The following is a 13108-nucleotide window of genomic DNA, read 5'->3' as shown; positions in this document are numbered from 1 at the left end:
GCTTAAGACCGAGGTTTATTTTTTCTTTCATGGGACAGTGTAATGCAAGTCAGGAAACGCCTTAGTAGCTTTTCTCTAACAGCAGCTCACAGATCCAGGCAGCTTCCATCTTGCAACTTCGCCATCTCGGTGTTTCCCTTCCAGTCACAGTGATGATAAAGAGAGTAAAGAGAACTCACAAACTGTTCCCAACTGCCTTAGACCAAAGCGACACCTCTCACTTCTGTTCACAGCCCATCGACCAGTCCCCGGCCCCGATGTGAGTACCGGGGAGGTGGGAAATGCAGGAGAAACCTGGAGGAGTTGATGCACACGACCACCCCTGCCACAGAGGAGTAATGCCTTCTCCTAGGGTGCATGGGTTTGTTCACCATTGGCAGTCATCAGAAAGTGTTTGGAAGAGATGGCAGTGAGGACTTCAGAGGAGACTGCACAGAACAGAGGAAGAGTTGAAAAGAGAGAGATGCTGAAAGAAAATACTAGAAAGAACAATTTAATTTTGTCTAGAATTAGCCTTGATCTTATTTTTTAATTTTATTTTTTGAGACAGGGTCTCACTCTGTCACCCAGGCTGGAGTGGCGCAACCTCAGCTCACTGCAGACTCCGCTTCCTGGGCTCAAGCGATTCTCCAACCTCAGCCTCATGAGTAGCTGGGACTACGTATGCAAGCCACCAACGCCCTGCTAATTTTTTTTGTTGTTGTTATATTTTTTTGTACAGATAGGGTCTTGCCATGATGCCCAGGCTGGTCTCGAACTCCTGCTCAAAGCAATCTGCCTGCCTTGGCCTCCCAAAGTGCTGGGATTACAGGCATGAGCCAGCGCACCCAGCCGATCTAATTTATTTTTAATTTTTAACATACAGTCACTCACCAACAATTTATTTTCTTCTGATATGGTTCCTACTTTGATGACACTGGGAGCTACTTTATAGATGTAGTATTAAGTCAGGTTAAAAAAAGAAACCTAGGAAATGTAAAGTATTTACACAAAACCCAACAGATCAAATAGGAGCCAGGCAAATTTAATTATTTTAGACTCACAATTTGGCAACCATTATTGGGTGTGGTTTCTCAACATCTCTACCCAGAAACCTTTGTGGAAGCAAGTTTCTTATTTAAAATTTCAAGGAATCCAATGTATGTAATGTTTTCTTAAGAGTTTGAAGACACCTTACAAATCATGTAGTCAGTGGCCTCATATTACAGATACGGGGCTGAGACACAGAGCAGTTAAGTTGCCCAAGTTTTAGGGACAGAGCTCTGGATCATCAAACCCCCCTGTAAGCATATCACACTGGGCCAGGCACTGAATGGAGGAGGCTCTCCTGACAGACACTTCCACAGCCTCACGGAGCTGGAGAGAATCCCTGGGATCTGTGGGCTCCATCCCCAGCCTTCCAGTCACATGAATTCCCACAAACTATCTCGGTCAGCTGGGCACCTGGTTGATTCTTTGAAGTGTCTGAGGAACATTCTACTGAGGGTCAGAGCACTGCCACCTACTATCCTGAGTATCATCTCCATCCCACAGATGAGGAAACGGCCATAAAGATGATTATTGTGAGTTAGCACCCCAGCTGGATTGGAATCCATTTGTGATCTGTAGTCTCGGGTGTTCCTCAGGGGTGGCTGCAGCGGGAGAAGCTCCTAGGAAAGGCACCAACTGACAGGAGTTAACAAAGGAGGAGCCAATGGGACTGGGGCTTGAGTGGCGTTCAGGAGAGCCAGTTTTAAGACCTCCTGGATCAGCCTCCCTGTAAGCCAGTTATCAGTAGCCAAGTGCTTTAACACAGGCTTCTCAGAAGAAATCATTTTTATTCCTACCATTATTTCATACCAAAGCATCATTATGTGCTACAGTTCCAATTTCTTACACAAGAATGGAAAGGGTTACCAGTACAGCAAGTTAAAAAAAGAAGACGACTGAATGATTTAAGCTGTTTCTGAATTGTTCCTGCCATTAAAAAAAAAAAAAAAAAAAATCAAGGCACCAGTTTTGAAATGGGAGAAGCATTCTAAATGAGACAGTTAGCTTGTCCCTTGACATCGATTTCTGATCCTAATTTATTCAGTATCTAACATCCAAGTCTCCAGCAATATGTTATCTGAGAGTTTGCAGTATGACCAGCTGAATAATCAGTATATGAGGTTTCATAGGGGAGACAGACACAGGTTAGAGGTGCCAGCTTTATGTATCAGGCCGTGTGTGTGTGTGTGTGTGTGTGTGGTGAAACAGAGAGTGCAAGAGTGAGAGATTAAAACATTAAATGTTACTGAGAAAACAAGAAACCAGATAGATTATCCCCCAGCAGCTTGGAAGTGGGTGCAGTTTGGTGAGATCTGACTGCCTCAGTCTGACTCCCAGGCCACATAACTACCTTAGGCAAGTTGCTTCCCTTAGCTCTTTGCCTTATCTGAAAGATAGGGATTAATGAATAGTTCCTACTTCTTGAGGTTCATGCTGTATTAAACTACACAGCGCATGTAGGGAAAGTGCGGTTCACTTTGGTGCATGATACAAGAGTTAGCTGCTGTTATTCCTGGGAAGCTTCTGGCCTAAGGGAAGTCATGTCTTCAAAGAAGCCCCCCAACCTCCTCCCCGGATGAGCCAAATGGTCCAGATATGAAACTCTTAGAGGTGGGGCTTCCATGTGCGGAACGGCACCCTGGGAAAAGCTAAGCCTGCTGCTGCTCTGGGGAGAGGCTGACTCATGGAGTTGGAGGGCATCCAGGGCTCCTGCAGCTTGTTCCACGGCTGGGGTCCAAAAAGGCTCACAGAGACGGGGATGCGGGCCCAGTGCAGCCTCCCTGGCCAGCCTGCAGGCTTTGCAGTGTGCACTCACGCTGGACGGGCTGTGACAGGAGAGGCTGGCTGATGTCAAGCAGCCCTGGGCCAGAGTGTCCCTCTCGGGGCCTGAGAGATCGGCCACCACACAGAGCTGGCAGCAATTCCCATGAGTCCTCACCTTCTTGGGTGGATTTTTCTCGCCAGAAACTCTGCTCCCTGCTCCTGGGTACTCCCTCCTGTGTCTGTCCACAGTCCCTGTGTCTTTCCTACAGGAAGGGGTTCTCAGCTCTGGTTCCAGAGGCCCTGTCCAGGGACAGTGGAGATGCTCGATTGTGAGTTATTGCTCTTCCCCAAGCATTGGGGGCACTGGACATTTCACTTGTTCCTTTGCAAGCGGTTCAACTCAACACCAACTCAGTCTGTCCCACAGCTGCAGACTTAAAAGGATAAAACTCTAAGGACAAGGCTGTCACCACTTCCATTTGAAGCCTCCCTCCTACCACACTATTTTCCCCATTGGTTCCCTCTCCTCTTTCTTGGCCTGTGCACTGGCATCACTGTCTGCAGCAATGGGCTTGCTTTAGTCTCTTCTCCCTGCTCCTTGCCCTTCTCTCCCGGACTCTGCTCTGAGCAGCAGGACTTTGCTCCATGTGTAGTGCTCTGGAAGCTGCCTCTTTCCTCTCCCCTCAGATTCTCAACAGGCTTGCACCACTCTGTCCCTTGCACTCAGCTCTGCGCATGGTTTCCTCCCCTGGGCTAGGCCTGAGCAACAATATCATCCCCTTCAAGTCTTCACAATTGATGCTAGCAATTTGTAAAAGTAGTTAAAGCCCTTCAGGCCACACTATCAAAATGCCTGGACAACTCAACTCCTGTCTGGGGGTCTGTTCCAAACTTCTCATTTCCTTTTGGGAGAGGAAACTGTCGCTGATTAATTTCCAAGCATCTAAGAACAGAGAGAGAGAGCTGCCCACTCCACTTTGAAAATCAAAGTCCCCCACTAGCAAGAGCCCAGACATCCACCCAGCCACCCCTGGAATGGGAAACCCCCAGCAAAGCCTTGCCAGGTCCATGGGGGCAGAGCTAGTGCCCTGTGAGCCCTAGGATTGCTCAGACGTGGTAAGTTTACTAAAGCACCCGTTCCAGAGAAGCCAGGCTGGAGAACTACAGGGAGGGGCATAAAAACAAACTCCATAAATTAAAAATAAAGAGAAGGCAATCCTCAGAGACGATTCTTCATTCTTTCCACTCTTTTTGAGGGCAGATAGGAGGATGGATGGCTTTGGGTTGGAAGCAACACAGCTGGTGTCACAGGGGCTACTGAACAAAGATCAGCTCACGTATTAGCACATCCATGGGTGGAAGCAAAATACTAGGGCATTTCAGTAATTCACAGAGCAGAAAGGAAGCCACTCTTTTGCCCAACAACAAAGTTTAATGGAGCCATTCCACCACTTACCTTGGAACCCCATTCAGTGTCTGACAATTCTGTCAATGAATTCTTCCTGAAAGCTCACCTAAACTCCTCTTGCTCTGTCCCTGGGATAAGAGGGAGCACCATTTTTCACGTAATCTTTTGTAATATAATGTACTAAAATCTACCATCATTACTTCTCTCTTCTCCAAGCAGGCACAAAAGGACACTGTCCAGACTTTGGTTCTTGTCTCAGCTGCCCTACACTGACTTAGGGCCGCGGGCGCACCGGGAAGCCCCTCATATGTCCCTCCTCTCCTGCTGGCCCTCCTGCCTCAGCTGCATTTAATTGAGGGGCAGGAGGTTCCCCTGAAATAATAAACATCACCACAAAACATCATGTGGGCATGACAATTACTTCCAAAGCTGTCTGCTCTTAGTTTTCAGAACATGTCACCCCTTACATGCTATTTTCTTCTCATATAGCCAGCCTCATTTTAACTTTACTTTGTCATTCTTTAACTCCTTGGTGAATTAACTTCTGTCAGGGAGATCACTTCTGGATCATTTCTTTCCTCTGTTTAGTTGGCGAGAACGTCTCAAAAGCACGTTATAGAAAGCCTCCCGGGAAGACGCATCTTTATTTTATAGTTACTAGCGGGAGGGATTTGCTCCAATCATAAGGGAAAAACCGTAAGATTCCCAAATTTGTAGCTAAGTGGGAACTTTTCTTGTTTTGGACATCAACATTTTACTGGAAGCCTCTGTATTATCTGTCAAGATGGTAAACAAACTTAGAATTCTCCCAGAAATGCTGGGCTCTGTGCTTATGATGAGACAGCCCTGAGAGGGAGGCAGCCAACTTGCCTTGCCAGCATGATTGTGTCTCAGTCTTGTTTGTTATCAACCCCAACACATGCTTAACTCTTCTGCCCTACCGAGTTCCCATGAATCCCACTTAGGCCCTTTCATAGTCCTGCCAGGCAATGCCTGGACAGCATCTCCACCCATTGTGCCCAACCCTCCTCCCTCTTCTGAACTCCAATTCATCCTCCAAAACCCAACCCAAATGTCACCTTCCCGGCAGAGCTGCCCTGACAGTCCTCCTCTGCCCATTTTGTTCATCTCTGAAATAAAGCCATCCTGTTTGGCAGCCACCTGCTTTATGTTGCTCCTCCATTGGACTGTGGGCCCCACACAGCAGTAGAGACCCTACCTACTCCTCTGAGCGTCTCAGTGCCCAGCACAAAGCCTGCAGCAAGGCAGTGTTCACAGCTTGGTTTTTGAGATTAGGGGTAAGCTTGATCTAAAAATTCAAGCAGTCACTGAGATCAACAAGGATTTTCTTTTTGTTGCTGCTGTTATTTTTCCCCAGGAAAAAGCTCTTTGGCCTTGGACTGGTATCACAGTATCTCAGTATCTTTTGATGAATGGATAGACTGACCTGTAGCACAAAATGCAAGATGGACACCTCCACTCCCTCCCACTGGGGGCTCTCTTCCATCTTTCTGTACCTTGGAATCCTTTTCAGCTTATATAATAGTACCCATCAGTTTGAAACAACCCTTACTGCACAGGAAGGGCAACAACCACCCTCCCCTCATTTGCCATGGGGATCACATAGCAGTGATGGTTCCCCCTGACCCCGACATCCTTGGTCAAGGGCAGACCTGGGAATCTCTGCAGCGCTGGCCATTGATCAGTGCCTGCGGAAGCAATTGACAATCATATCTTTGAGCTAAGTTTTTTTTTTTTTTTAATTTTTCACAAAGAGCTCCAGAAGGCAAATAGTTTATCACTTCCCCCCCCTGAAATAGCACACAAGACAGATGATGCAGGGGGCGGGGTGTCCACTCTTTCTTGTTCTCCAGAGTTCCTGCAGCAGGCCTGAGTGAACCACAAGTGGGGCCCATGCAGCGTGTACCCTGCAAAGTGCAGGTGTTCAGTCCACACACAGCAGCACCAGCACTGCTGATGTCACGGTTGTCTGTCCAGAAGATCCAACGTTAGATCCCACGAGAAATCCAGACAGGGTTTAGCCTCCAGAGGCAGAGAGCGGGTGCCAGGGCCAGATGCAAAGACCTCTATACTGACAGCCTCACATGACACTGCAAAGGTCAAATGTCTTGGCTTAGGACTATAAGGGAGAGATAGGACAAGTAATGAGATCAAGGAACCTCTGGATTGCTGAAGAGATGACTTAAAAAAAAAAAGTCACATCTGCAGCTCACAATGTTCACCAGAAAAGAACACTGCTTGGGATTCTAGACCTGAGCAGGGAGAAACAAACCAGACTAAAGGAGACAGAACTTTCTTCACAGTAGAACAGTCCTAGTCTAAAATGCTAGAATTTAAGTCCAATGTCTTTTAAGAATGAGAGTTCTTAAATCTGTCAGACCAGCTGACAGGGGAGCAGGAAAAAAAAAACAACTTCTCTATTAAACAAAACACAAAAATCAACCCAAACTTCCTTCAACCCCAGCACCCCAGCCACCTCCCACCCCGTTAAAAAAATCATCAAAGTCATGCACAAATGCACACACGCACACACTCAGATATGAAAACAAAAACCAGATACCCAAGGAAATCTCAGGAATCACCTAAGGAATTTTCACTCGCTCCCCAGATGCTCTTTCTGTTTTTCCTAGGGGTGGGTGGGAAAGGAAGTTACACTGACAGCTAAGTCTAAGTGGCACAATTTAGAGTTGGGTGAGTTCCCTTTCCTCTAATGGCCTAGCTTGCTGGTCAGTGTAGAAGCGTACCCACAGTGAGACGGGAAGGAAGGCCAAGGCTGGCGTCTGGTGGAAGGCAAGCTGCCTATCATCCTAAACTGGGGACCCGCCCCTCACCTGGGGAGGTGAGGCTGCCTGGCTGCCTTGACTTCCTATTTGCTGATGGGACAGCTTGGTGATCACTTTCTCTAGACTCTGAGCCATACTGTTCAACCTTAATGTGGGAATCAGTATCACATGGGGAGTGAACTGAAGGTGTCTGGCTTAAAGTGTATCTTAAACTCGTACACTAAGCTTGTGTATGTAGCACCACTCCCCTGTGGACTCTGCTCTGAAGGGCCCTCCCCATGAGTTTAAGTGTGAAGCTCAGGGTTTGGGGTGTGCATGGCCCCCCTATATGGCTGCATGGTGCATGGACACTGACGAGGAACGGTGCTGGTATGGGATGCCTGGGAGGGTTTTTCTGGAGACAAAAATTTACAGATTGAGGCCATGAGAACATAAACTTGAGGGAAACCACCATGATCTATACTAGGATGACAGATTGTGGAGTGGGAAGAAATCGTGTAGTCCAACTCTGCATTTTACATAAAATCAATCTGTGAAGAAAGCAGAAAGGACTCTTAGGGGATATCTTTTGAGAAAGGGTGTCTGCCCGGGATTCTAAGAGCTTCCCTGGTTGCCGGCCTAAATCAGTTGACCAGCCCTTTGTTTCTGACCAAGTTTCTCACCTGAGATAGAGAATCATTTGTTTCCAAATAGTTCAAATCCCCCATCCACAGGCCTCCCCACAAGAGCCTGGCTGGGAAATTCAGGAGAATCAGATTGCCGAACCAACGTGTCCACACCCACCACTGCCCCGGGTGCGGTGGAAGTCTGCAACATCTGTTTCTCTGCCTTATCCTAAAGATAATGTCTTCACCCATTTTGTAAAATAAATAATTCAAACTATAATGAAAAAACCCTGGCAAGGATAGTTGCTGGCCTGAAAATGTGCTCTGTCTCTTAGCAGTGACTCACAGAACTCACACCTGCCATGGGTTCCCAGGCTAAGGGGTGGAGCAGAGAGCGTGAAGCTCTGTAGCAGCGCGCAAACCCGGGACAGGGCAGGATGCACAGCCAGTCCTCACCCTTTATATATTATATTTATCTTTATAAATAGAGCATCCCGACTCAAGTGGCCATAATAAAAAAGCCAAACATTGAGTTTTTTCCCTCAAATACCTACACAAACTGTCAAATATCTACTAAATTATATCCACATGGCAAACTAGTCACCTCTATATGAGAGCTCCAACTGCCATGATGGTCACAGGCCAAGTCTCAGCCAGACCCAAATACCCATCCCTACTGGATAACAGGGACTAAGATTTTTTTTTAAAAATCTACTTTTCAGTAAGACTTGTGACAGAATCCTTTAAATAAAAAGCCAAATAAATATGATTTTAAATGATTGATTCCTGTCCCCCAAACGTTGCATACACAAGTTTTCAATGTCATATAAAACGGACAAACTAGACCAATAAAGGTTGTCCAGTTGGTTTGGACTTTTCAGTCACATCTGTCACATAAAATGGACCAACTAGACCAATAAGTGTGGTCTAGTTGGCCTGGCTGCCTTGACTACCTATTTGCTGATGGGACAGCTTGGTGATCACTTTCTCTTGAACAAGACTCTGAGCCATGTTGTTCAACCTTAATGTGGGAATCAGTATCACATGGGTCGTGAACTGAAGAATTAGGTGACTGGATTACGGTTTATCTTAACAGTTTCCAGAAAACCTGTCTTTTAGCCATCTTGGGAAATGTGGGTTGAATTTCCTTATTTCCTTCCATAGTCAAAAATATGTTAATTTCGATCTATCACATTAGATCACTTTGGTTAGATGACTGTGACCACTAAAAACAAAACAAAACAGAAAACTGGAGCAAACGGATGAATAGCCCTTTAGAAAAACCAGAGGATGTTGAACTGATGTGGGTCACACTCCCAGGGAGCCTTCATAGCTCATCCCTTGAAGGCACAGCGTCCAGGGAGGTTGGCGGTGGCAGGGCCTCTGTGTTCTTGGCATTGCTGTAGATGCGACTTTGCTTCCGGGACTTCCAGGCATGTGTCCTATCCCAGTCGGTGGCCACTGTCTCATTGTCCCAGATGGTGGAGGTCTCTGTGTCACTCAGGTACCCCGGCTGGCCTGTGTAGTGCGTAGGGTAGATGAGTAAGGGTTCTGCAGAGAAGGCTTTCAGGTCCCTGGATTCATAATACTGCTTGTACTCGGCTCTGAAAACAAGAAGGTGGCCAGACACATGAGGGAGGCAGAAAGAAGACTTACGGAACAGGGACAAAAAGTGAAGGAGCCCTCCTGGTTTCCTCTTAAATTGTCATGAGTTCATTTCATTATTTAAATCGTGTCATTTGTGAAAAACTTTAGCCTACAAACACAAATATTTCTTTAAAAGCCTTCCAAAGACAAGCTCCCAAGCAAACAGATCAGAACATTTCTGACGTATTTGGATAGACCAGTTTAAAAGATGAATTTCAGGTCTGACTCCAAAAGTTAAAAAGTAAGCCCTGTTAGACCATAATGATAAATAAATATGATCACTTTACAAAAAATGCCCTGCTCTTGGATTAATAAATGAGACACCTCGGATCTGGACAGCAGTGATGGGGCATGCGGCACGTGGAGGCTTAGAGGCACGCAGGCTTGGTTTTGTGCTCTAGCTCCCTGCTCACCCCTCTGGCTCCAACAGGTGTAAAGGAGGCAGAGGACTTGGCCTTCCTCCCAGGGCTCCTGTTCAGAGTACATGAGGTGACATCTGAATGTAGTAATTTCCTTTTTGTTTAGGGGATAATGGTTTGACCTCCATGTTTCTGCCAGGACACAGAGATAAAATCAGTCTCTGACATGTTATATACAAGAGGGCACACAGCTCCATTTTTACTGAGGACAAGAGACAAAATGAACTGGTGGCAGCATAGGAAATCTCAACAGCTAAAATGAAGATCATGTAGTGACGAGCTCACCCAGCAACTGAGAGAAGGGGCCAAGGTTAGAACCAATACTGCTCCATTAATGAATTCAGGAATCATTCATTAATGATTGAGGAGCTGCTGTGATGTGTAGCATTTGGAATAGGCTCTAAGAACACAGAGGCATAAGATTGTTACTGCCCCAAAGGGTTTATAGTTTATTGGGGAGATTGACAGGTAAACCATTAATTGCCACACCTTTTGATAAGCACTAGGTCAGGGTAAGCTCCTGGGCTATGGGAGCCCCGAGCATCACACTGCCCTTCTTCCACGGGCATCATGCTCAGGTATCAGGTCCACACTCCCTGAACCTCTTACACACCCCTGTGATTGCAGGAATTACAATATATCGTGATGATTTGTTCATGAGTCTGGGTTCCTGACCAGATTGTGAGCTGTGCAAAAATGAGTATCTCTGCTTAGCCAACAGTACACAATGACCTGAGCCAAAGGAACTGGAAATTTTGAGGTGCCTAGGAAGATGGCCTTCACCTTGAGGTGTATGAGGTTATGGAAATAAGAAGAGCAAAGACAAGGAGGGGACCAAGCACATTACATTCAGTTCAACTACAAACTGGATATTACAAGAATCTCTGGTCAGGACACACCATCTCTGCCTCACCTTCCCATCTGTACAAAGGAATAAATCACCTGAGTTAGGCTCTCTTAATCATAATTATGAGAAGATCATTTAGGAAAGCAGTACAACTGTAGAAAATATCAAGTACTACCAGAAATGGAGAGCATAATTCATGAAGAGGCTGTGCCCAAGGGAAGGCAGGCAGTTCAGGGAGACTCACACAGGATGCTTGTTGTACATGATTGGCAGAAACTCATCCACTGGCAGCATCTTCCCAAAAGGATTGGCTCCAACCAGCTTCTGTGCTCCTTCCAGAGAGATGACGTAGCCCAGGGTCCAGTAGGAATAGTCGGCTTCGACTAGGTTTGCCACATTGGGCACTGCTTTCTCTGGCTCCTTCACTTGCATCCTCTTCCTGCCAATATAACTGTAAGGAAATAGCAGAGGAGAAAAATTTCACCTGGACTGTTATGCCATGATAAGGATGGAGCACAGCTTTGGTTTACATAGATACCTCTGAAATCCTGGACTGACTCTCTCTGTCATTAAATGATGTATCACATCCCAAAGTGGATCCAATCACTAGTCATGACTGCCATCTGCCATCACTGGGGCCATTTTGCTGGCTCCATTTATCAACACCCCCACTATTCCTGCCTAGTGGACTGTTTTCAAGCCAGAAAGTAAGATGTAGTAAGATTAAAAGATGTTTCAGATAATTTCTCAAAGATGAGATGGGGCTTCCAGCTGTGTTTACAGAGGTTGGAAAGGCACAAAAAAAGGCCAGATGGGAGAATCCTGAGGCTGCTGTCTTCAGGTCCCCAGAGTGTCAGCCTTGGATGCCTTCTGCACAGCGCTCCGAGTGCTGGTGGGAAACACAGGACCAAATAGGCTGGGGGAAAGAGTCAGTCTGCAGTGAAGGTTCTGGGAACCCAAGGGAGGCCCTAAGGGGTTCCTTTTGGGGAGTATGAATGACAGCTCCTGACAGGCATTCTCCTGCCTCACACTCGCCCAGCTGTGGCCAGGCTTCCTCCCAGACATGCTGCTCCAAGAAAGGTCCCCCAGGCACCTTCCGTCCTCCATGAACAACTTCTACAACACAGGATGCACCTTTGGCCACTCCCATCTTCCCTAGTCTACCCAAGGATCTGTGCTCCATTACTTTTGTCCGGAACCTATTGATTTGGGCTTGACTGGAGCAATTTGAGGAGTTGCCTCCTTCTTGCCTGCCAGGTAAAGCAGTGCTTCCTCTGTTTTGCCCTGAAACAATCTCTTTCAACATTCAAGGGATTCCCTCTTGTGAAAGCATTCCAGGATTTGCAGAACAAGTCTATGTTCTACCTTCAGTTCTTCTGAGGACAACAAACATATATCCCCAGCCACTGTCTCTTCAGATTACGGAGTCTGAGCTTCTCTCATGTCTCATCCAGTGGAAGGAAAATTCTTATCGAGCACTTGAGAGGAGTTAGAGTGATAGAGGTGCTGAGTTAATGCTCTAACTTTAATTAATTTAATTTTAAATGTTGAAGCTGTGTGAAATATATATATTTTTTCCATGAAACAAGTTCATTGTTTTGGTAGGACTACAGTTTACTTTTTCTTTTTCTTTTTTTTTTTTTTTTGAGATGGAGCCTCTCTCTGTTGCCCAGGCTGGAGTGCAGTGGCGCAATCTCAGCTCACTGTAAGCTCCGCCTCCTGGGTTCACGCCATTCTCCTGTCTCAGCCTCCTGAGTAGCTGTGACTACAGGTGCCCGCCACCACGCCCGGCTAATTTTTTGTATTTTTAGTAGAGATGGGGTTTCACCGTGTTAGCCAGGATGGTCTCGATCTCCTGACCTCGTGATCCACCCACCTCAGCCTCCCAAAGCGCTGGGATTACAGGCGTGAGCCACTGCACCCAGCCCAGTTTACTTTAACAGCTGAAAATTTAGTTTCTGGATTGAGATGTGTTCTAAGTGTAAAATACATACCAGATTTTGAAGAGTTGGTACAAAAAAAAAAAAAGAAGGTAAACTATGTCATTAATGGTTTTAAAATATTAATTACATACCAAAATGATGATACTGTTTGGATATATTTGGTTAAATAAAATGTATTAAAACTAATTTAACCTAATTTATTTTTACCTTTTTAATGTGATTACTAGAAAATTGAAAATGACATATGTGGCTTGTATTATATTTCTATTGAACAACACTCCCTCGATGATTCCAGTGACTTGTTCTATTCTTCCCTTTTATTATTTTCTTTTCCTGGAAAGAGGTAATGTGGCAATCATGAACAGCTTATTACCTTTCATGTTTTAGGTTTAAGTAACATTTGTTTCTTTATTGTTTTAGAAAATAACAGGTACAATTTAAAACTGTTATAGTTTTTCAAGACTATATAATAGATTTTAAGGGGATATTTTGACTTGATCAACCTGTGAAATTTAGAAAACATTTTTTTTCCTGTATCCTTATCAAGACAACTGTTCTTCCTTCTTGGATCTGCTGGTACTTTGTCCTGAGAAATGCACCCACCAAACTACATGTGAACGGGAACATAGGCCAGCTCTAAAC

General features: G+C 45.7%; 1 protein-coding gene across 7 annotated transcripts in view; it reads right to left on the bottom strand.

Moving 5' to 3' along the window:
- Positions 1 to 8860: 8860 nt before the first annotated feature.
- The window catches only part of COLGALT2 (collagen beta(1-O)galactosyltransferase 2), a 115246-nt gene continuing 110998 nt past the window's right edge, over positions 8861 to 13108 (bottom strand). For 6 of the 7 annotated variants that reach the window (XM_063613778.1, XM_055233763.2, XM_055233768.2 and 3 more), the window contains 2 exons: positions 10768 to 10974; positions 8861 to 9214 (listed from right to left, as the gene is read on the bottom strand). In XM_063613778.1, the coding sequence (XP_063469848.1) occupies positions 8938 to 9214; positions 10768 to 10974 (484 nt within the window). In that variant the 3' untranslated portion in view covers positions 8861 to 8937. Of the gene's footprint in view, positions 9215 to 10767; positions 10975 to 12665; positions 12800 to 13108 lie in introns of those variants that run through there. The other variant, XM_055233767.2, reaches the window with a different exon arrangement.

Source organism: Symphalangus syndactylus, chromosome 19 (genome assembly GCF_028878055.3).
Source record: "Symphalangus syndactylus isolate Jambi chromosome 19, NHGRI_mSymSyn1-v2.1_pri, whole genome shotgun sequence".
NCBI lineage: Eukaryota > Metazoa > Chordata > Mammalia > Primates > Hylobatidae > Symphalangus > Symphalangus syndactylus.
Note: the sequence above shows the minus strand (reverse complement) of the source record. Positions and strands in the feature narration are given on the sequence as shown.